The 23047-nt window shown below is 57.3% G+C and overlaps 1 protein-coding gene across 1 annotated transcript in view; it reads left to right on the top strand.

The window, feature by feature from the left end:
- CFDP1 (craniofacial development protein 1) overlaps positions 1-23047 on the top strand; it is a 49706-nt gene that overhangs the window by 25426 nt on the left and 1233 nt on the right. Inside the window, exon 6 of the mRNA XM_084294912.1 lies at positions 20421-20579. Coding sequence (XP_084151038.1) covers positions 20421-20579 — 159 coding nt within the window. The remainder of the gene's footprint in view (positions 1-20420; positions 20580-23047) is intronic.

Raw genomic sequence — 23047 nt, 5'->3', positions numbered from 1 at the left:
GTTACTGGGATAGGTGGAAATGTTTGGCACTGTCCTGGTTGTGTACCCCAGAGATTTCAACTAAAATCTCTGCCAGGGTGAAGGCCAGCAATGCTTCTGAGTTCATCTGGCCCCAGCTCCAGCACGGCACGCTTCTCCCAGTGCCAAACCTTGGTGTGCCCTCAGGACTTTACCCAGTCCTGGAGACCTTGAGAAGCGAAGGATCCTTCCCTTTCTTTGAGGATAATTAACTGCAGCAGCTAATTGTTGAGCAAACTGTTTGAACCGGTTAAAAATACACCAGAGCTGCCCAGAATCCGGCAAATTGGTTGCGCTCTGCTCCTGTGGCCTGGATTTCGATGTCGCTAGGACGTGGCTGTGTTTGCTGCTGCTTAATCAGAGTCTGCTGCTGCCCTCCCACTCTCCCTAGGTCTGCCTCCGGATCCGAGGATGCACAGTGGCTGATTTATGGCACTTCCCAGCTTAACCAAGGGCAAACTGCAGAGCCATATATCTGTGTGTGAGCGAGCTTTCTTCCTCGTACACGGAGATAAGCGCCAGGGTGGGTACCAGCAGGCTGGCCGCTGCGTCAGCGCCGCCCTTTCTGCGCGTGCACCTTGAGCCTGGGTTGTGTGTGTGTGTTTTTTTTAAAAAACTTTATTTGCCGTCGGTGATAAACCCGGATCCACGGCCTGTGCTGAAAGGAAAAGGGCCTGTTGATTTTTAAATGCTGATACCAATACAGCAGGGCTGTGGCTGTGACGGTCTGGGAAGCCTTCAAGCATTGGCTCAGAGCTTTTGCTGAATGCCACGGGGATCTCGGTGTTGTGCAAAATAAAAGAAAGCGCTAACGTGCTTCAGATGCAGGAAGAATGGACGGGGTCCTCCTGGGTGCGCGGGCTGTGGAATTGTAGGGCTGGGAATGGGAACAGAAAGATAGAGAAAAGAATGAGCCTTAGGAAAAGGCCCCCTGGCAGAGAGTTTCTTATTTACTTTGATTTGTGATGTAACTGAGAGGAAAGCAGCTGCCCAGAAATCCAGGCGCCTATGGATTGATTGCTGTGGAGGAAAAGGTGAAGACCCTGTTCCTTGGAAATGCTCAGGCGTGGCGAGCTGGATGTGGTAGGTCGTGGTAATCGCAGTGCCTCTGCTCTGAGAGGGCTGCGTGGTTCTGCTGGGGGCTCCTCGTCACCTAATCAAGGCCAGCAGTCGTCCAGAAGGCACAGTGAGGGCTGAGAAACTCCCTGTAAAACAGCTTCCAGCGCTAAGCTCATCTCTCCCAGCCTTGTAGGACTCGGAGCCGCAGGCAGCACTGATCTGCACTGGGAACGCTTGGGGTTTCTTGCCCTGGCTCCAGCACGAGACCCCTCGAGTGGCTTGTGCGTGCCATGGAGCCCACAGAGCGTACCTGCTGCTGCTTCTTGGAGGGCTTGAAAGCAAAAGCATGGCTCTGTGCAGGCTGAGCCGTGCTGCTTCCAAACCCATGCTGGTCTGTGCCTCGCTGTGCCAGCTCCAACCAGCTCTCCCAGAGCTGGATTTGCTGGGCAGCGCCTGCTTCCTCAGGGATTGCAGCCCCCTTCCTCTCCTGCTGGAGACAGAGAGATGCTGGGTGCTTTTTTTTAACTTCTGCAGGCTGTTCTGGTCTAGGGCATAGCTCCTGCTGGGAGGAATATTGGAAATAGGGGTGGTGTTGACGTGGGTGGCAGAGGCTGGGGCTTGTCTGGGCAGGAGGAAGCTGTGCAGGAGAGGACCCCGCTCTGGTCCTGTGCTGGAGAGGTCTCAGCACCTCGAGCACCGGGTGGAAGGATGTGGTCAGGGGTTGGTGTGCGTGTGCTGTGGGAAGGAAAAGCCCGGTGGGGGAAAAGGAAAAGAAAAGAAAGGAAAAAAGAAGGAAAGGAAAAGAAAAGAGCCTATAAAGCTCTATTGTAATCTCACGTAAGTAAGCAAACTATGCTGAGAGTACTGGGGCTGACAAGCCAGTCTATTAATTCAGCTGAAGTTTCGCGTAATGTGGAGGGACTAAATGAAAGGAAGTGGCTTAGGGTTGAAGAAAAACAACACATCTTGTGTCCCAAAAGGGCATCGCTGCAGTCACCTGCATGCTAGTGCTGGTGGTCTCTGCGCACCCAGACCCCGTGATAGCACTTCCCTCAGCTTTTTAATTAAACAGAGGCTTTGGTTTCATACGTTTCTTCCTAGATTTCCTCAAAGCTCTTATGTTCATCCCCTCGGAGCCAGTTCAGCTTCTCCTGGTAGATTACAGCCTGCTGGAAAACACAGAGCACATTGTGAAGCCCGAGGCAGAAGCTGACTCAGCAATCCTTCCCGTTCAGGCCGCTGCTGTTCATGGAACAGGAGGTTGGGTTTAAAATACCCCTGCCAAAAATACTGCTGCTCTAACAGAACTGGTGCCCGTTTTATTAGCTGTCACGGTGTCCTTTAACTTAGGTTACGTTTTTTCTTGTTCAAGAATCTCAGCCTTCTAGTGCCTTAACATAAACACTCTGGAAGAGAGGATTTTCCTCTTACGTGCTGGAATAATTCTGTTTTTTTTCTTTCCATGGAAGGGTTTGGGATTTCCTCTCCAGATCTCTGGAGAAGGGCTGTGTCCTAGACGCAGTTTGTGTTGTAGCTCGTGGTGGTTTGTGTCCTTAAAGGATTTAAACTCATGAAAGCTGAAATCCTGGGAGCCTCCAGGGAGGTGGATGGGCATTGCTTACGGCATGAGGAGTGTTTGTAGAGAAAGTGGCTTTGGAGGAGGTGGCCGTGGAGCAGCGCTGCACGCGACGGCGGTGGGAACGATGGGTGCCTGTCCTTCCCAGAAATACACCCGAGTGCCATTTTTCCACTTGGTGGGGATTAAAAAGTTACACAGGCTCGGCCTAGTTTCATTAATGGATTTAAAACAGGCCTTGGCAGAAAGCAGCCAAGCACATCAGGAATGGAACAGAAAATATTCCTCCCGAGTCCAAGAGCCTGGAAACTGCCTCTCGCACCAACTAGAGCAAGCGACAAACGCTGTTCTTGCTGTAATCTGAAATCTTTCTTCTCCCTCCCCCACATCCATCGTGTGCACGAGTGCTCAGGCTGTTTATTAGCAAATTTAAAGCCCCAGGCACAGGACTATTGTGGAATCGCCCTAGGACTGCTGCGCTGGAGGAGGGACGTGTTGCATTAAAAGGTACTTACTGAAGCAGCTGAATTCGGTTCCTTGATTGCCTTGGCTGCAGCTCGAGGTGCTTATTCCTGTTTCCTCCTGTTAACCCTTATCCCTTCCCCAGTCTGCTCTGCGTTTCTGGCAGGTGATGATTATCTCTGAAGGAGCTGACAGCTCTGGTAAGCTCAAGTGCTGCCGGAGCCCTGACACGCACAGGTTGGCTTTGGCTGTTTGGGAAGAAAAGGTTGCAGGGAACCTGGGCGACGTGAAGGGTGTCCTGGTGGGAGCACCGGGCGCTGCCCAAACGCAGCGTGGGGATGCCTTCCTCCTGTGTGAAGACTGCAAGGATCTCAGGCTGGTCTCTCAGGATGCATTTCTCAGTTACACCGTGTTCAAGGTTGGGATAACTCTGCCATGCAGCCTACTGCAGAACATCAAGACCTGGTGATGGAAAAAGAGGTATATTCCACCCTAATTAAGGTCTTGGAGGAAAATCTCATGTACGGTGTTTCAACAGCTAGTACTAGGATGAAATGAATTTCACAAAAGGCCCTATTTTAGCTCCTTAATGTTTGATAGAGACAAAATTCTTTGTGGTTGAAGTCTGGAGGAGTCCTACCTCTTGCATCCAGGGGTCACTACTTCCATACGGAGCTAGAGCTGGGCTATTGTGGTTTGGTGCGGCTAGGTGTGAGCTATGAAAGTTGTTTTTCTAACGTGCTGTGACTCTGCTCGCTTCCCCGCCCTCAGCCTGCATCTGTACGCTTCAAAATAGGAGGAGGAAGAGGGCAGAGAAAGAACAAAGGCTCGTCGTACAAATGGAAGGAAACCAGGGGAACTCGGGAGGAAGCGGACAGTGCGAAACACAAAACGATCCAGCTGCGCTCAGCGCGTGGGGATGCCTTGGGCTGGGCGTTCAGAGAGGCAGAGCTCGAGCCCGGCATTGTGGAGCTCCACTTTCCTTTGGGTCAGTCACCTATTGAGCCACCTAACAATGTCCATTATGTGCGGGAGCTTGTTTATGCCCCGTGCTGGAGCTTGCTACCTCTATTCACAATGTCCTCCTTGCGGAGGGGCCGGGCCCGGCTCCGTTTTGCTGTCGGATGCTTGGTGCCTGCTCGGAGCAAGCACCTCGGTCGTGCTCTTACATCTCCCTCGTGGTGGCAAGATGCCCAAGGAGAGCATCTGCTGATGAAAGCATTGTTTGTTCTTGGTTCACTGATAGCAAACGTCTCCTTCCCCTCTGTCCTTCGAAGGAAAAAAAAAGAATGTAGCAGCAAGAGGAGGGTCGCTGCCTTCCCGGAGCTGTAGTGCTTAAATCCATCCCCTGGGGCAGCCTGGAGAGGTGAGGCCAGAGGTGTGCTGGGGCTTGGTGGCAGTGAATTTGGGGGCACCGGGTGGACCTGCTGCAGAAGAGGTGGAGCTGTCAGCCCACGAGAGAGCTCGGCTTGGGTTTGCTCTGCAGAGAAAGCAGCTGGCCCAGGTTCAATGTATGAGGGAATCCCCTTGAGATGCTCCATACACTCCCTGTGGGGCTCAGGGCAGCAGCTGCACGAGTGCCTGAGCTTGCTCCGTGCTGGAGGTACCCACTGTGGCCGTGGGCAGCCTGAGGTTTTCTCCCTGCTGCTTGGAAACAGCTCCCAGCCCCAAAATACACCATGAGTTGTCGGATCACGTGGCTGCGCTGTCGCCCTGATGAATTTAAGAGCCGAAGTGCAGCTTTTGGGTTAGCAGGCATCACAAAAGGTCGGGCTCGGCCTCAGCCCGCGGCTTTCCGCAGGAGGACGTCCCTCCTGCTGAGGGAGGTGCTCTTCCTTTCACCCAGCCCACAGCAAGGCAGCTGTGAGCGCTGATTGAAAGCTCTCGAGCTCGAAATAACGCACACGCTTGGCTGGGAGAGTAATTTGGTCGTCGGAGCAAGTCCGAGCAGGCAGTGGTGTTTCTCCTGGTGCTTAGAGGAAGAAAAGCGTTGTGGCAACTCGCTTCCTCGGGCGCACGCCCTTGTTTAACCAGCACTCGTTCAGCCAGAGCCGCTTAGCAGCTTTTAAGGCATTTCTTTAGGAAAATAAAAATGAGGTCTGTGTGTGCAGGGAAACATCTGTCATCCTTCTGAGCAGAGAGCGCAGCGAGCGCCGTCCCTGGAGCACGTGGGAGAGCCCCGGGTTCTCACTGCAGCCCTGCCAGTTCCTCACGGAGAACAGAGCTGGCATCAAAAGGTGAAAGTGGTTTAGCACTGCATTCAGAAAGTCAAAGGGTGCCTCTCTGAAGCCTCTTTGAAGCTGTGGACTTGTGTGCAGCGCATGACACGCAAGGAGGGGTTTAGTTCGTGGGTGCACTCCAGAAGTTGTGCTGCTTTTCCAGTCAAGCCCTTTTAATCGCCCTAAGTTTAGCGCCCAGAAAGCTGGGCTGCACCCACACTGTCCTTGCAGTAAGAAGTGAGGAGGAGAGCACTTAAACGGGGAAAAAAAAATAGAAGCTACGACGCAGCTGGATTATGTTGGACTTGTCACTGCTTTTAATATTCCTCGCCAGGCACAGCGATCAAACTTGGTCGTTTTTAAGCAAAATAAGCCTCAGTCCTCAGCAGCTTCTGTCTGGGTACATGAAAGGGAGGAGTGAGCCCACAGCTGCTGAAAGCAGATCTCAATTACTTAGATTTCACTAGGTATTTAAAGATTACGTCCAGGCATGGAGGATAAAATGTTTTTTTCTTCATCTTTTAATAAGAAACTTGCATTTGCAGATAGGAAAAAGACCAAAGGCTGGAGCCTCTAACACGCTCCTCTCTTCCCCGCTGCTTCCTCTGAGCGGGGTGGGGAATGCGTGGAGATCCTACAGGGAATAAAACCACGTCCCTCCTGGGCTCCTGCTCACCACAGCCCTGCCCCAGTTCCCAAAATTGATGGGTAAGGATTTGTCGTGCCGGAGTTCTCATGACGTAGCCTCGCTCGCTATGTAGGAGACCGAGCGGCGTACGTGGGAATTAAATATATGGGGCTCTGCACGCTGCAGATGGGAACAACAAAGGGCAGGAAGATCTCTCTGCTTCGTGCCTGTAATACGAGAGGCTTTGAAAGATCCCGTAGCCATTTGTTTTTGCTGTCTCCACTGAGTACCAAACCCTTTTGGGAAGGAACACCAAAAAGGAAAAGAGTTGGGAGACATTTTTCCAGCTGTCCGTGTTTAAAAATGTGGGAGGGGGAGAAAGGCGTGGGTCCCAGCCTCAAGCAGAGCCAGCAGCTTTCCCGTCCCCTCGGAGGGAGCAGAGATGTTCTCCTCGCAGCAGCTCTGCTCCCAGAAATGAGCAGCGAAAAGCTCGCATCTGCCTGGGCAGGGCGTGAGCAGTTCCCACCCAGGCTTCTCGGGAGCAGCCTGAGATGTTTAACGCCCTCCTGCCAGCCCAGCCGCTCGTCCTCACGCAGGTCGGAACAAGCCGGGGAGTTGCTTCAAGGGGATTTGGGGGTTGTGTGGTGTAAAAAGCCTCGCTGACAGCTTGGGATGCCTTTTCCTTGGGGGCTGGAGGGGGGATGTAGGCAGCTCTGGCTGCCCTGGGGGAGCTGGGCGAGCGGCCCTGATGCTGCAAACCAGGAACCACCTCCAGCTGTGGTCCCTCTGCTCCTCCTGAGTTTCAGAAGAAGCGCTCGGCGCTTCCCACATCTCGCCCAACCAAACGTGCGAGGTCAGGAAGCCAGCAGGGAAATTCTGCCTCATCCTCGTGAAGCAGAGGAGCCAGGTAAAATAAACACTCGCCTTCTGAAGTGGTTACCGGGGATTGCACCGATGCAGGCTTCCCCCCCTGCCCTGTTCTCTGAGGAGCTGAACGCAGCAGGGTCTGCTCGGGTCGGCGCCCCACCTGGGAGATGCTCCTGGAGGGGTTTGCTACGAGGGAGAAGAAAACCAAAGGGGATTTTTGTTCGTAGTGTAAGAATCCCGCTTCTAAGCTGTGCCTTCAGGCCTGTAGTTAAACGGCGAGGGCTGTCAGTTTGTCTTCCAGCAGAATTTACTCTGAGTCACCGTGTTTAAGCGAGGCAGTGTTGTGAAAAGGGGCTGCCTCGGGTGGCAGCGTCGCTCTGCAGCCTTTTGCCACTGAGAATTGATCTCACTCAGCTTTGCTGCTGATAAAGGATGTTGGGACAGTCGTGCTGTTTGGACATTCTTGCCTAGCTGCTGTTACTGCTGTCCAGAGGCAGTGTGGGAATGATAACAGAGGAGAAAGTACACTTTGGTTTCTTCTTGCACGTTGTCACCAGGCTTGCTATTGAGCCTCTCTGTATTCCCCTTGCTCTCAAGCAACTCCCCTTGCAGCAGAGTAAGTCAGGGTCCCCAGGGTGGGTTTCAGCACACAGAGCAGTTTGTGGTAACCCACAAGCTTGGAGGAACCCAAATTTGACTTGCAGACCCATTCATATTGCCTCTGCCGTGCCGCTGCATGACCCAGAGGAGCGTTTTCCTGGAATCCTGGGATTTCTGCGTTGTCACCGTGCCACTATTGACAGCGTCCACAGCACGCTCTTACTCCTCAGGGCTGCACAGTGAGCTGCTTCTGTTCCAGGGGCACAACGTGGGCATTCAGAGCCCGTGGGCTGTGTTAAGCCTTGGCTCTGGTTGCTGAAACCCTGAGGAGAGGGGCTGGGTGCCGAGCACCGGCGGCACCAACCTTTCCATCCGACCCTCTGGGCTGGCTTGCGGCTGAGCATCTGGGTCAAGTCTCACTGCAGATCCCCGGGGTTGTCCTGGATTGAACGAGCTGCTGATCTAAAATATTTAGTGTTTTTCTCCCAACCCTCAAGTCCTGGGCCAGGTAAGGACCTCAGCCTTCGAGTAGAGAAACCAAAGTTCCTGCTCTGGTGGCTTTTCAACTACCCTCAGCTGGAGGGGTGCGGAGGCTGACTCAGGACTTGGGAGCCCTGGAGCTGGCGGGTGCAGAGAAGTGCCCGCGTGCTCCTGGTTACACCGCTGGGCCTGTGCCTGTGACACTGGGGTTTGTGCTCTGCTTCGCTGCTGGCTGCAAGCACGTGGCTGATGGAGGTGGCCTGCCCCGGGCTGAAACGTGCCTGGTGCCAATACGTAACACGGTGCAGATCTGCCTCTCGTTAGCTGTTTCCTTCTCCCATGCGGTCCTACGGGGCTTGGATATCCAAATCCCCCAGGGGAGAGGCTGCTGGGGGGCTGTAATTTGCCCCGTTTTCATCTCATGTTGAGAGGCGGTGCTTCGTAGGGAGGCGGTTGGGTTTTTTCTTTTGGCTCCTTTTTAGTCTAAAGAAATCTTGTTATTATCCAGGATCTCTGTCCTGGTTCTTACACGAGATTGGGGTGAAACTCTTACACGTGTCCCCGTCTTCCCAGGTAAGGATTTTGTCTGCAGTGAGTTTTAGCTCCGAAGAGCACATCCCTGCTAATTGACCACTAAACAAGATTGCTCGCTGAGGTGCACAGGCTCACCATTTGGATCCTGTAGGGAACAGCGCCCTGAGCAGCTGCACGCAGGGCACTTAACCACAACCTGCCTAATGACCACCAGGCTCCCACCCTCGGCTATTAAGGAGCTGACGTTTTGGGTTGAGAAACAAACCTTTGGGGTAGAGGGGCTGAGCATTTTGGGTTGAGAAACAAACCTTTGGGGCTGGAGGGGCTGAGCGGCGGTGCTTTTTTTTCTGAACTGGTAACGTTGCAGACAACAAAGGCTGCTCTTTCAGCTCGAAGGCAGACTTGAAAGCGGCGCGGGCTGGAGCCACGTCTCGGTGCCGGAGGTTTCCAGGCCCTGCGCGTGTTTCCGCACGTCCCCCAGCAGCGCTCAGGCACCTACCTGGCCGCGCATCCTTTGTCCCACTTGCTGCGCCTACGAGTAATGGGTGTTTGTGTTTACCCAGCTTGGAAAAATCTGAGCCCCGAGGGATCCCGGCTTCCTTTTGTGTTATGAAACCGCTGGAGCCGAGAGCCAGCTGAAGAAGCGCTCCTTGCTCGCAGAGATTTCGTTTCCAGCGAGGGTTTTGGAGGCGCCCTGCTCGGTGCTGCTGAGGAAGGAAGGCTGCTCCTGCTGCCTGCAAGATAGCAGCAGCTCTGGGAAGGGCTGGACGGAAGGAGGGGCTAGCTGTGAGCAGGGGCAGGCTTCTTCCTTCCCTCTCCAAATCCTGCTCTGGTTTGTTCGCCCAGCACCCCCCTGGCCCTGGGAGGTCGGGGCACCCTGCCCGGGGCGTGGGGAGGGCTCGGATTGCTTGGCTGCTTCTCCCCCACCCCAGTTGGTTGTTAGACATCATCCAAAAGCCTTAATACCACCCAGCAGGCTGGAAATGGGGAGGAGGACGAGGCTGCTGCTTGCTCTGCTGCTCTGGAGCCGCTGCAGTTGGTGTTTTATTGCTGCCATTAAACCTGGCCGAGGGCAGGGAGGGGGGAATGTGGCTAATGCGCAACACCTGCCCCCGACAAATGCCCCAGCCACCAGAGACCCGGCGGTAATTTTGTAAATCACGAGCAGGTTTTCAGCCTTCCCAGGAAGAAATGAGGGCTTTTGAATGCTAGCCACCGAGCGGCCTAAATTACTGATCCAGCAGATTAATCTATAAATGGGGGTAGGGTTAGAAAAAGCCGGTGGGGAGCGGCGCATAGTGCGAGGTGACTGGTTCAGTGCTCGCTCTCTGCCTCTGGCTGCTCTGACCTGACAAACACCGCAGCCACTCGCACGTGTTCTGGTGAAATACATCTGAAATACATCATTGAATCGAGCTCTGGCTGAGCCTCTCTCCAGGAGAGAGGGCTGCTGCGTGCAGCAACACGCAGGCGAGTGGGAGAGGGGGTAAGGAGGGGCGCCTACAGCCCCAGGGTTTCTGTCCGAGCCTGGTGTGCGCTCAGAGGGCTGGAGCTGCCACCTCGGGCAGAGGTGATGTTGCAGGATGTCTGCCTGCGGGCTTCGGTGGCCTTTTATTCGGGAGGGGAGAGGCGGGAGGTGGCTTCCTTTGCAGCAGCCAGGGTAAAAGAGGCTTTTAACGCAGCCCAAATCCTGCAGCTGCTGACTAAGTTAAAAAAAGAAGCGCTGGCACTCTGTCCTCCTGGGGCAGAGCCTTTTCCAGCTCTTTTCCATGACCCAGGGATGCGAGCCATCCCTTCTGGGCTTTTTTTTTTTTTTTTCCTTTGTGCCACTTTCTCAGAGGAGAGCAGTGTGAGAGCTTCTTCCCTTGGCAAGGCTCTCACCCTGCTCAGGCTTCTGCGCGTGCAGAGATGGGTCAGGCTGGGACTGGAAGGAAAAGGGTCCCAGAAGCGTAGCAGCAACGTCCCGGAGGGGGTTGCTGAGGTTTTGTTTGGTGCTGCCTCCTCAAGCCTCTAATTACAGACCCTGGAGAGGAGAAATTCAAAAGCAGAGATAAGGAGGTGCAGCTCTGTAGGGTTTAGGCTTTCCTCTGGGCTTTTTGCTAGAGGTGTGGGTGCCCCAAAGGCTTTCACCAGGACCCCATCCAGGAGCATCACTAAGGAGCTGTGCCAGGGAAATGGACTGAAGTGATGAAGGAATGGATGGACTTTCACCAGCAGGTCTGATGTGTTATTAAAAACAAAACAAAACCAAACAGCTGGAGGGTGATGTTCAGGGGACTGCCCAGATTGAGTCAAAGGGGGTTCTGCTGGCCTGGGGCAGGTCACAAATGGCTGGAAATTGGGCTGAAAAAGGGACAGAAAAGCGATGAATTGACACGGCAACGTGCAAAAGGCACCATCCGTGGTGATAATCCCCAAATCCGTGGCCCTTCTCGCTCGAGAACGGGCTGCAGCGCCTTGCGTGGAGGAATCGGTGCTACTGGGGACAGAGCCCTGCGTCACGGAGCGCTGAGCTGGCCACCTGCGAGGTTCAGAGGTGATGTTATTTCCTCAGCACACAGATGAAACACTTCACGGGCTGTCCCATGCCCCTCGGAGCCCTGGGGGTCACTGAATTTCAGCCGGGACGCGCTCTGGGGGCAGCAGGCGCTGGGGTTGCGGCGGTTCCCTGAGCGCAGGCTGTGGAGATGCAGCCTGCGTTTTCCAAAGAGGCATCCACAATGGAAAGCCTTAAATTGGGGAGCCACCACATCCTTTGGGAAGCCGTTCCCATGGTTAATGCGTTTACCACGGACCGGTTCCAGATCCCCCAAGGAGCTCGAGGCCTCCCCTGGCAGCGTGCCCGCCTCGCTCAGTGCCGCTGCGCCGCTCGCTGCCCCCGGAGACAAAAACCGGGCTACGAAGGGGCCGAGTGACCTGCTGGGGGTCAGATGGGAGAGCTGGGGACCCGAACGAAGCTGCTGGCTCCGGCTGAGAGCATGGGAAGCGTCAGTCCCTGCGCTCAGCAGTGGCTGCCGTTGTCTCCTCGGCGGATGATGCACGCGGGGAGCGCGGCCGTGCCCTCAGCAGCTGGTGGGTCACGCAGGATTTGGGAAAAGGCCCTGGCATCCTCCCAGGCAGAGGCTGTGGGACACTCAGCAGTGAATTCCAGAGACGCTGTGTCACCAAAAAGCCTGGCCCTGCGTGTTGGGGGCTGTGGTCCCCACGTCCCACCAGCGCTCTGGTTCCCGAGTGGCTGTGGGTAGGTGGATGGTGGCTGCGAAAGCCGCAGCTCCCTTCAGGAGCATCCCGGCTGCCCTGGGGGGGACAAAAAGGGGAGTTTGTCACCCGTGGGCCTCCAGCAGGAAGGTGACAACTGGGGTTGTGGCTGGGAGAGCTCAGCTGGCCGCAGGCTCTGCCTCTTGGGGCTGGAAACCTAAATCTGTTTGCAGGGGAGAGGAAGGGCAGCGCCTCCAAGCAGCGGCCGCCAACACTGGAAGGCACTCAGAGGTAGCAGGCCTTCAAAATGCTTCAGTGAAACCCTGGGGGGAAAAAAAACACAAGATAATCTTATTTTGTCCTCTTCTGTACCTTTCGGGCTCTCTGCTTTGCCTTTGGGTTGTCACCGGGCCGTTTTTGCAGCCTTAGGGGGTTGTATTTGAAGAGGAAAGCGCGCCCTTCCACCAGCCAGCTTTTTATTGCTTGCTTTCTCCTGGGGTTGGGCTTGAGGCCTTGTGTGCAAACATCTCTAAAGGTTGTAGGGTGCTTCCCTCCACTCCTTGCCCCCTGAAACACCTCCTTTGATCTGGATCCTCTCACCCTGTGCCAGAGCAGGGGAGCAGGTAACCGACTGAAGCCCCGGCGGAGCCGCCCTTCCCCAAAGCAATTAAAGGTGCTCCAGCCCTAATTCTTGTTTTATGGCTGCTCCTAACAGTGCCCAAACGCTTATTGTCCCCTGTAGCCCCACACGCTGCCAGGACAGGCTTTCCAGGGGCCGATAATAGATGATATTGGTGCTCTTTCTTTCCTTGCACGACACAGCAAAGCAGCTGCTGCGCCGGGCGGCTCGTGCTGGTTACTCATTACAGCGCCGGGGCTGTGCCAGCCCTGCCGTTTGCTCACCTCCCCCTTGAATTTCCTGGGAACTTTCCCCTGCCCCGAGCTTGGCAAACATTTGCCGGTGGCAGGCGGCGTGTTTGTTCTGCCCGGGGACTTAAAGCTGGCGGATTAATCGCTGAGGGCGCAGGGGGACCCTCCCCGCTCCTCTCCTGGCTTTCTCTCCTCGTTTTCATCAAAGCCTGGAGGCCGAGGGGCTGAGCAGGGAACCCAGGGGCTCCTGCCTGGCAGGGGGGGCTGGGGGCCGTGTTCTCAGGCTGGTGGGGCTGTCAGAGCCGCCTCCCACCCTAAAGAGACCTGGGAATCGCCCCAGCTGCTCCGCCGTCCCTGCTCATTCACTGGAAATCCCGTTAGCGCTGGAACAATTCCATTAGCAGCACTGCTCGGGCACAGGTTTTTGGGTTTTGTTTTTTTTTTTCCTCCGCCGATTAAAGCGGAGTCCCCGCAGCAGGCTGGGGGCTCCTCGGAAGGGAGACATTCCCCGCGTAGCTGGGGGCTGCTCAGCGCCGAAATCCCAAACAAAAGCTCCGCTGTCAGACAAAGGAGAAGGGAGCGAGCCTCCCAAGGCAGGCAGGCAGAATTCCTCCTCGGCTTGCCAGCGATTTCTTCCTAACCGTGCTTTTTTTTTAAGGCTTGGTCTCCGATTCAGAGCCGCGTCGTTTCGCAGAGCGAGATGTCGACCTTTTTAAGGTCCCACGGTGAGCTAATTTCAGTGCCGCCGGTTGCAGCGGCTCTGAGCGTTCTCAAACAAATGCCTTTTAAGATAAAAAATGGCCTGTGCTTGGTCCCAGCCCAGAGCTGTGGTCGGGGCTGTTTTAATTTGAAACGTCTCAGCTCAACCCGGTGAGGTCAGAGGGAGCTGCAAACATCTGAAAGGCAAGGCACGCGTCTGGGGGTGCCCAGACACGGGCACAGCACGGGGTTTGGGGTGATGCCTGTGTGTTTTTCTAGCGTGAAGGATTTTAATGATAATTCTCAGTATTTTCTCCCCCCCTCAGCTATCACAAGCCCAGCTTCACCAGGTTTTTGCACATCATCATGAGCAGGAACCTCGAAGCACGCGGAGAGCTCGCCCAGGGGCTGGTCGGCGTGCAGAAGGTGCAGTCGGGTTTGTGCTGCTGGGTCTGCGGGGTCTCTGCTGTCCCCAGACCTGACCCCATCGGTGTTCCCAAGTGGCCAGCGCGTTAGGGGAGCCCGCTGGAGGAACAGCCTCTGTCTGTGCTGTGCTGGAGGGGAGCCAGCCCTGGCTCCACAATGCCACCCTGCGAGGCTCTGCTGGCACAGAGGGGCCTTGTGCCACCCCGGCCTCGTCCCCAATGCTGCCCTGCACCCCCAGCTCCCCCTCTGTTGTTGACAGCCAGGCCTGAGGAAAATACGGGGCTTCCTCCAGCTCCTGGAGGCAGCAGCGCCTTCACAAAGGCTCCGGGCCCCAGCAGGAAGCCGCGGTCCCTTCCCTAACGAGGTTTTCCTGCCGATAAGGGGACCGGCAGGTCGGGGGCCCTGGCGGAGCCAGCGAGATCCCCAGGGGCTGCGTGGGGCTCAGATATGTCCCCCCAAGCCTCCCAGATGGGAACCCACCCCCTGCTCCTCTGCCTGCCCCTCCGGGGTGCTTGTGGGGTGCTGCCCGCTCAGGGAAAGGCTGGGTGGGCACAGCACCCCCTTGTCCCTTCCCTCGGTGTACGGTTCTGCAGGGCGAGGAAAAGGGGAAGAGCTGGGTGCTTTTAGGGTCTGGAGAGGACGAAGAGCCGTGTCACCTCCCCAGGGGACGTCCCTGCAAGCTGGCACCAGGCGTCCTGCAGCAGCCTGCTCCCTCCAGCCGGAGCTTTGGGAGCAAACGCCACGGGCTGCCCCTCGTGCCACGCGCCCAGCTTCCTCCTGCCAGTGTTCCCAGTCCTGCATCGGGGCGGGAGGCTGGGAGCAGGGCACGGAGCTGGTACGGGGGCTGCCAGCCTGGCTCCTGCAGGCCTTCCCTGTGGCACAGCTGAGGAATGGCTGGAGGACCCGACAGGAGGATGGCAGGACAGGCAATCCGTGGTGCAGCGGGCAAAAATCGTCCCCTGGTTCAAACCGAGGCATTCACTGGCCGCGGCGCTGCCCAGCTGTGGTTAGCTCGTATGAGAACCATTTCCTGCTGCTGAGGAAACTATGCAGCTGCACGGCAGCTCGGGGCAGGGGCAGACTGGAGTGCTTGCAAACCCTTTTGTGCTCCTCTCCCCGCCGAGGGGCCGGTTCTCACCTGCGTCCCCACGTCAGCGCGGTTGGGGTGACCCCGTGTCTGCGCAGCGCTCGCCGGTTGTGGGCTGGGGAGGGCAGGCAGGTGCTCGGCCAGGTGGGGACAGCCGGGAGCCCTTATAATGCAGGTGGGTGACTGCTCGCTGTGAGATTTGGCCTTGCCCTTGGTGAGGGCAGCGTGCTGAGAAGGCCAGGGGCTCGGGAAAGCCAAGACTTGACGGTGAGTGTGGCGCTTTCAGGGCTGCCTGGCTCAAGGTGACACTGTTGGGCACTGCACAACAGGAGGGAGGCAGCAGGGAAATGTTTGGTGTTACAGCTCGTGTTTGGGTTGGGTTCTTCTGCTGGGAACCAGAGGGCTGGGCACAAAATTGTCTCCGCTCCTGGAGGTGCAAAAACCCGTGAGGAGGGCAGAGAAGGTGATCCGCCCGCTCTGTGGTGCTGTCGTCTCCACCACGTAGCTGCAGGGTGTGCAGGATGCCCCGTGGGATCAGCATCACCCAAACAAACAGGCTGCTCACCTGCAGCATCACCAGCTCCTCGTGGGCAGAACAGGTTAATTAGCCACGCTGCCTAACGGGGCTGGGGGCCTGTGCTTCATTTTTTTGGGGAAAAAACAACCATCTCGCTCACAAACGTGGTTCGTGCCCAGCACTGACTGTGCTCTTAGGTGTTGGCTCACGCCGTCTCCCAAAAATGCTCCTTGGCAAGAAGCAGGGTGTTGGCTGAGCAGCAGCCACAGCCTATTTTGTGCTCGCTGTTGGCTTCGTATGGATTGGGTCCCTCCTAAAATACGGAGAGCAGGCAGAAGCACTCCTGCTAGAGAGGCTGTTATCCACGAGGAGCATCTGAGGAGCAGCAGCACGGGGTCTGCAGTCTGCCTGCTCCCGAGGAGCCAGCAGAAACAGCAGCGGAGGGCTTCGGAGCCCAAAAAGGGGAGAGCAGGAGCTGGGGATGCTGCTGGCTCCTTGGCCAGCCTGTGGGCACTCATGGGGTGAGGGGGGCTGCAGTGTCACCGTGCATCCTGCCACCTGACCCTGCTGGCCTCGCCTTCTGGCCATGGGTTTGGTCTGGTTTGGCCAACTGGAGCTTGGCCAGCTGCTGGCTGCTCTCCGGGGGTGTTGCACAAAGACAGAAGAAGGACCTGGGAGGTCATTTCCAGGCGTCAGTCCTCAAGGTGCCGTGCAGGGATGTCCAAGACGCGCGGTGCCAAAGGCTGGTGCATGGAGCATGCTGCTGGGTCAGCGGTGCAGTCCCCATGGGCATGTGGACGTGGCACTGAGGGACGTGGCTTAGGATAGGATGAAAGTTGGCCTTGGGGATGCTGAAGATCTTCTCCACGATTCTGCAAAACGCACTGGCCCACCAGAGGACCGGCACAAAGCTCTGCCTTCGGCTCGTAGCCATCCTCCGCACGCATCAGAGCAGGAAAGATCGGCCTGGCAGCATCCAGGCAGACACGGATCCGAGTGAATCAGCCCCGGGGTGACTCACGGGTGTCACAGGGCTGTGAAAAAGGCTCACGTCACAGGAGGCCGGGGAGGAGCCGCGTGCTTCGCCAGGCGCGCGGAGCATTCCTGCTGCTGCCGGCACCATCCCGGTTTGGACGCCGCGTTTCCAGGAGGATGTGGGCCAAAAGGAGGGAGTGCGGGGAGAGCAGCGAGCACGGTCAGCGGGCTGGAAGCCGCGAGGAATGAGGAAAGCTTGAAAGAGCTGGGGTTGTTTAGTCTAGGAAAGGGCAGGCTGAGCAGGGGGGGGCGGAACGCGCTCAAAGGCATAAAAGGCTGCTGCAAAAAGCGAGGGAATGATCCGTTCTGGGTGGCTACGAGGAAGATAACAAGAAAGCTTACACAAGGGAGAGGCTGATGAAGTCCTGAAAGCTCCAGCGCCCGTGGGATTGGCTTCAGGAGCCTCTCCAAGCACCCGTCTTGGGGTAACCAGGAGAGGAACACATCTCCCTTTGGCGGCCAGGCCCCTTGTAGCCCTATTCTCCTGCTGCTTGGGCATTATTTCAGAAAACCCGTGATTAATTCTGTCACTTTGGAAGCAGGCACATCTCCAGCCACCACTGACATTATGAGACAGCGATTCACAGAGCTCGGGGTCGGGCTGCAGGCTCCCGCTGAGATGGGAAGAAGCCTCCATTTTGAGGACGGGTGGTGGTCACCTGCAGTGGGACAGCACGGGAGCCCTTTGCGTGCTGCTTGTCCCTTCATATGGCCCTGCTGGGCACAGTCCTTGTCCTGAAGACACACAACGGGCACAGGGAATCCCCCTGCCGAGGCAGAGCTCACAGACAAGTGTGCTGGCTCAGGGGCTGATTGGGGCCATGCTTTTTAATTGCGGAGAGTCAGAGCGTGGCTCTGTGTCCTAAATAGGCCGTTGTCCTGATTCTCATCCCTGGGATCCATTATGTCTTAGCAAATTACTTTCTCTCTTTTAAATGCCTTGGTGATTAAAGATGCCACGGCAGATACCCTTAATGAGTACAAAAAAAGGGTAATAACTCCTCTTGTTGGCACTGAATGCAATTAATCAGGCCCCTTTCCTTGCCTTTTAAACAGATGAGGCATTTAAGGCCAAGCAAGTTTTTAATTGGACTTTAATGTCTCTCATTTACTTCGTTTTGGCACAGGCCGAGGAATTCCCACCCCCAGGTCGGCTGCGGGTTTGCGCGGGGCGATGAAAGGCTCGGCACAGCCAGGAGCCAGCGGCAGCCCCGAGCACAGCAGGAGGAGCAGAGCCAGGTGGCACAGCCCGGCACGGGGCTGACACCCCGCACCAGCAGCGTTTGGGGACACGGATTTGCCCAGCTCGAGGACAAGGCTGCCCTTTTTCCACGGGTTGCCTTGCCTGGAAGGGGCTGCTGGTGGCTGTGTGCTTTAGGGAGCTGATGCTGGAGGTCTGTATTCATACCCCGGGCTGTGCAGCCTCAGATATAGGGTGAGCCGTGTCTGTTAAGGGATATTCCCGAGCTCTTCAGCCAAGAGGAGGCCTGGAGCAGCGTTGCCAATGGATGTGTGTGCAGACGTTGTTGGTTTATGCCAGGGATTCCCCCGGGAGCCAAGATCTGTGCGGAGCGACCTTCCTCCAGCCTGGAGGCGCTGCCTCTGCTTCCACGGCCGGGAGCCACCTTCCCTCGGGTTCCCCTCGCTCGTGGTTGTCCTCGTGGTGGTTTGGGGAAGGCAGCAGCCTGCAGCGTGTCCCAGGCCATACAGGGCAGCGTGCTGCAGCCCAGCCTGCCCGCTTGGCCTCGGTCCCAGCTCGGCTCTTCCCCGCTGACAGCCCGAGGAGCGGCAGAAAAGGCATCGGCCTCGGCGTGTGGGAGCTTGCCTCGGAGCCTGCTCGTCGCCCTGTGCCTCAAACACCCCGCAGAAACCTTGCTGTGGCTCCCAGGTGCTTTTGTAGGGTCTGCAGTGCAGCCACCAAGCGGCTGGAAGGCTCCCACCCACCCAGAGGCATCCAGGGACAGCAGCCCGCGGTTCCTCACCCTCGCAGTGATCTGTGAGTGGGATCAGAGGTCGCACTGCTCTGGCTCTGTCTCAGGACATCTTCAAGCTAAAACCCGAGGCTACCCAGCAGCTCCCGCATCACGCCCTGGCTGCCGCGCACGCTGTGGTGCTTCTCCTGCTTCCTTTGAGGTCCTCGTCGAGGCTGAGGTCCCCTCCAACCTCAGCCATCCCATGCTCTGTGCTCAACACCGCACTAACTATCAGCCTGGATCACTGACCCTGATTGGAGCCAGCCCGGCAGAATTTTCTCCTCCATCCTTCGGATTCTCCTCAAACATCCCCCGTGTCTGCCCGCTCCTGGCCCCGGGCGGCACGGTGACCCCGCTCAGCACAAACACCGCCTCCCAGGCAGCAGGGAACGCCACGGGGCACGCTTCTTGCCCAATATTTTGTTTGGTTTCGCCTTCTCGTTTGCCCTATCTCCTCTCCTCCCCCTCCCTCACAACCTGCGCGCTCATCTGATGGGAGGCTGGGTGGTTGTGCAAGGGCCTGCAGCCCTGTTTGTCTCTCGTGCACGGTTCCAGGGGTGCCCTGCAGCATTTTTCTCCCCGTTGCGACCTCAGATAAGGAGCCTCGGAGCCGTCGTGTCCTGCAAAGTCAGGGAGGGCTGAGGAGCGAGCGAGGATGAAGATTTTATTGCATGATCACGGTGCGGACATCTCGAAGAGGTGGATAAAGGACAGAAGATCGTCCTGCCTGCATGGCATGTTGCCCTAGGGCTGGAAGAAATAAGAGGGCCAGGCCCTAGGACACGTCCACTCCTCTGTCCCGCAGATACGGAGCTTGTCCAGATGCCCTTAATTTGGGGACTTGTACCCAAAATACGCCTACATCGGGAAGCTGCAACCCCAAGTGACCATGGCCAGGTGTTCCCATGCTGCAAATCTCCCAGCCGAGCCTTACAAAGATGCCACTTTCTTTGATTTCATTCCATACAAACCCTGCAATTATTTTTCTTCGGAACCTCGTGAGTGACGGAAGCACAAACCCTGCTAAGGACCCGACAGCAGCTCTGGAGGCCATCCCGAGGCCGGCTGGCCTGGAGAGCTCCGACGGCGAGCAGGCTGCCGCTCACCTGGCCGCCCTCCTGGGGCCCCCTCCCCGCATTCCCCCGGCTCCCTGGAACGAGAATCATTTCCTCCCCGGCTTTTCGCAGAGGCAAGGGCCTCGCAGACGCGGAGTTATCTCTGGAATGTGTGCAAACAAGGAGTTCCACGGGATGCTGTTTGCCCCCCTCTCCCCGGCCGCTTGGGGAAGGGGTTAAGGCGAGTTTGTTTTGCTGGTTCCGAGCTTTGAGAATTGTCTTCCCCGGGCGGCGACCCGCTGACCCCGAGTCCCTCTGTGTGCCTTTCCCAGCTGAAAGCTGAGATTCGGGGGCCCTGGCACGCAGGGGTGGGATTTGGGGCTTCTAAGAAGAAGGAGGTGAAAGGCGAAGGTGGGTTTTGAGGTCCTTCCAACCCTTCTGTGGTTAAGCAGGGGGACAAATCCCTAGAAATGATAGAGGGGCTGGGACAAAATGCATCACAGTGAGAGGCATAAAGAGCCCCCTCTGTCCAATGAGAAGTTCAAGAAAATGCAGGTGCACCTTCACTGCGCTGTGGGGGCTGCCTGGGCACCGAGGGGCTTTGGGGTTTCGGATAAATGCAGTGCCCAGAAGGTGGAGCTGGGTGAGATGAAGCTCGCTCAGAAAGTACTGAGGAAATGGTTAATTCCTCGACGTGCTCTCAGCGCTGGTGACGCACTGAGGCTGGATCCCGGCCAGCAGCCGGCGCCTCGACCCGAGGACAAAGAGCTGGGCTCAGCACCGAGGTGCTCGGTGCGACGGCTTGGCCTGGTGCGTGCGAGGGGTCAAATGGGATGGTTTAATGATCTCCCTTGGCCTGAAAGCTCTCTGTTCTCTTCAGGAGACACATGAAAAAGCCCTTTCACCAAAAAGCATGCGTGTAATGAACTCCGCCGCTCCCAGGCAGCGGGCAGGATCCGCAGGGAGTGTGACCTTGCTGCCTGGAGCTGGTGGCCATCTGCTCGGTGGCCGTGGCTCGCCTCACCGAGGCCACCTCTCCCCCGTGACGTTTCTCAGCTCCACCATTAATTGTTGTGTCCCCGCATTTAGGTAACGTTCGCCTCCTCCTCTCCCTCAGGGTGAAGAGGCCGAGCGGCATGAGCAGCCTCCTGGGGAAGATCGGCTCCAAAAAGCAGAAGATGAGCACGCTGGAGAAGTCTAAGCTGGACTGGGAGAACTTCAAGGAGGAGGAAGGCATCGTGGAGGAGCTGGCGATCCATAACCGAGGGAAGGACGGGTAAGAGGGGTTTAATCCCAGCCCAGCGTTTCCCTATGGATGCAGGAACCCCATCGTGTGCTGCAGAGTCTAGGAAACCCACGGGGTTTCTTGGGAATCCATTCTAGGGATACCTACAGCTGCTTTAGGCGCTGCAGGAGGTCGGGTGAAGCCTGCAGCAGGTGTGGGCACACCTCTCGCTTTGCTCACAGCCTCGTGACTCGAAGCCCGGCTGACGCAGAGCCTGGCTGTGCTTTATCTCCTGCTAGCGGGACCCATGCGGCGTGAACCAGCCTAGTGCAGCACTCCCAGGAGGAAACACAGCTGCCTTTGCCCTGTTTTTTTGTTTTTTATTTAAAAAAAAAAGCCTCAGGTTGGGAGGTATGGGGTTTTTTTTTTGTTCTCTTCTGCAAATGACGTGCTGCGGCTGCGGCTGCGCGCCGTCCTCCTGCGTAAAGGCGTGCGCAAAGCCGGGGCGCTGAGCAATGTTCACCCCGACGAAGCTAATGGAGGGGTCGTAAAAGTAAATGGCGCTGCTGTAAATAAACCAGAAAGCTAATAACGTGCTGCAGGGAAGGATAACGCGATCACAAGCGGCGCGCACACCGCAGGCGCTTTGCTAAGCTCTGGGAAAATGTAAGCGCCGTAGCGGGCGGCTCATAAAATGGATTTGGATTATGAGCTCTTCTTCCAGTCTGTCTGCAGGAAAATCTCAGAGCTTCTGCATTCCACCGGACCTGATTTTGTGTTTCAGAGAGGTGCTTTATCACTCAGTTCAGTCCCGCACCCTCCCACAGTGCCCCTCCGCCCTTGGATCTGCCCTGCCCACGCTGCCAAGCGTGATCCTGGCTCTGGCCCTTGGCTGCTCAGGGCAGAGCCACCACAAAGAGCCCGACTGTCTCCGTCCCGCTGCAGGAACGCGCTGCTTCTCCCCCAGAGTGCCTTTCACAATCTGGAGCCAGCTCTCCGAGCAGGCCTGGGGGCCTGTGTGAACATTTGGTGCTGCTTCTCTACCCCCAAAACATGAGCAGGACAGCTCGCTGCGCTCCTGCTCGGAGGTGCCGGCGGGGCAGGTGGTGCGGGCAGGGCACCTGCTGCTCTCAGGCCCTCCTCCAGCAGCCTGCTGTCCCTCCCGGAGCTCCCTCTGCTCCTTTAAGGCAGGCTGGGACGCCTCTGCTCGCCCTTCAGCGGGGCAATCATTTACACATCTATCAAAACCGCAAGGAGTGGTTAGTCACCTTTCAACCCTGCCCTCTCTCTGCCTTCCCACCCCTCATATCACCCGGCCCGAATCTCTTCTTCCCCTGCAGCAGGATCCTTGTGCCAGATCCCTGGTTTTCCAAGGAAGGACCGAAGCCAGGAGGGGAGGCAGCTGGCCTGTGCTGCTGATCTGCCTCTGCGATGTCTTCCCTAGCTGGGACTGCAAAGCAGCCTCCAAACTGGGCCACCTTTGTAGGGCAGCCCCGGCGGGGGAGCACCCCGCTCTGGGCGCAGGCAGGACCCAACGGGGGATGGATGGAGCCTGGCAGGGGACAGAAAACACCCCCAGGCTGCTGTCGCTGCTCCAGGTGCTCCTGCTCTGTGAGCCGTGTCGCTGCCCCGGGGCGGTGCGGGGCCATCCACGAGGCTGCCTCCTCACTGGGGCTGGGACAAGCAAAGGGCCAGGGGGGCTTGGCCCTCGCTTGCCATGCTTGTGGTGGGTGCTGAGCTGAGGAGGGGGAGGAAAACCGCCCCCTGAAGCCCCGTGACATTGTCGTGTACAACAGGACCCCCCCGATTTCCTTCCCCTGGCCTCTCCTGTCCCCAGGCATGGGTCACCTCCGCGCTCGCGGGGACAACGGGAAGTGACACTCCCCTGCCTGCCTTTCCTGAGCCAGCGCGGGGCGGAGGTCTCAGCGCACGGTCCCCTCACCCTGCCAGGGGCAGGTGGCCAGGAAGAGCCCCCCCGAGGCCAGCACGCTGTCCCCGTCACACCGAGCCAGGCCCCACAGGCTGGCAGCACTGGGCTGACCCATTTCTGTCAGCACAGAGCAGGAGGAGATGCTGCCGGGGACCGAAGCGGGGACAATCAGCCTCTGCGGCGCATTTGGATTAATTAACCACGGGCTGTGGTGATGCGGAGCTCTCCTCTGGCTCTTGGCTCAGGCAGGGGCTTGGTGCCACCAGCGCCAGCGCTGCGGTGGCCGGCGGGGAGAAGCCAGAGGCAGCAGCTCGTGCCGTGCCCGGTGCCAGGCGTAATGACCTTGTCGTGACAGCCCGGCGCTCGCCGCTGTGGAACAAATGCAAAACAATTGTGATGATTCAATTACAGCCCCCGTTCTGAATTGCAATTTCGCTCCCTCTGTAGGTTAATTAGCAGCACAGCCCCGGGCTAGCCGTGGCAAGGGTTTGCAGCAAAGTGCATTCAAATTCGGCTGCGCAGCATTAATGAGCGGCAAGGTGCTTGGCGGGGGCGCAGGCGTGCTCGCTTCCCTCCCTGCGGCGTTTAG

Source organism: Netta rufina (assembly GCF_964035555.1).
Source record: "Netta rufina genome assembly, chromosome: 13".
In the NCBI taxonomy this organism is placed as follows: domain Eukaryota; kingdom Metazoa; phylum Chordata; class Aves; order Anseriformes; family Anatidae; genus Netta; species Netta rufina.
The sequence above is the reverse complement of the archived record's forward strand: the minus strand, read 5'-3'. Positions and strand labels throughout refer to the sequence as shown.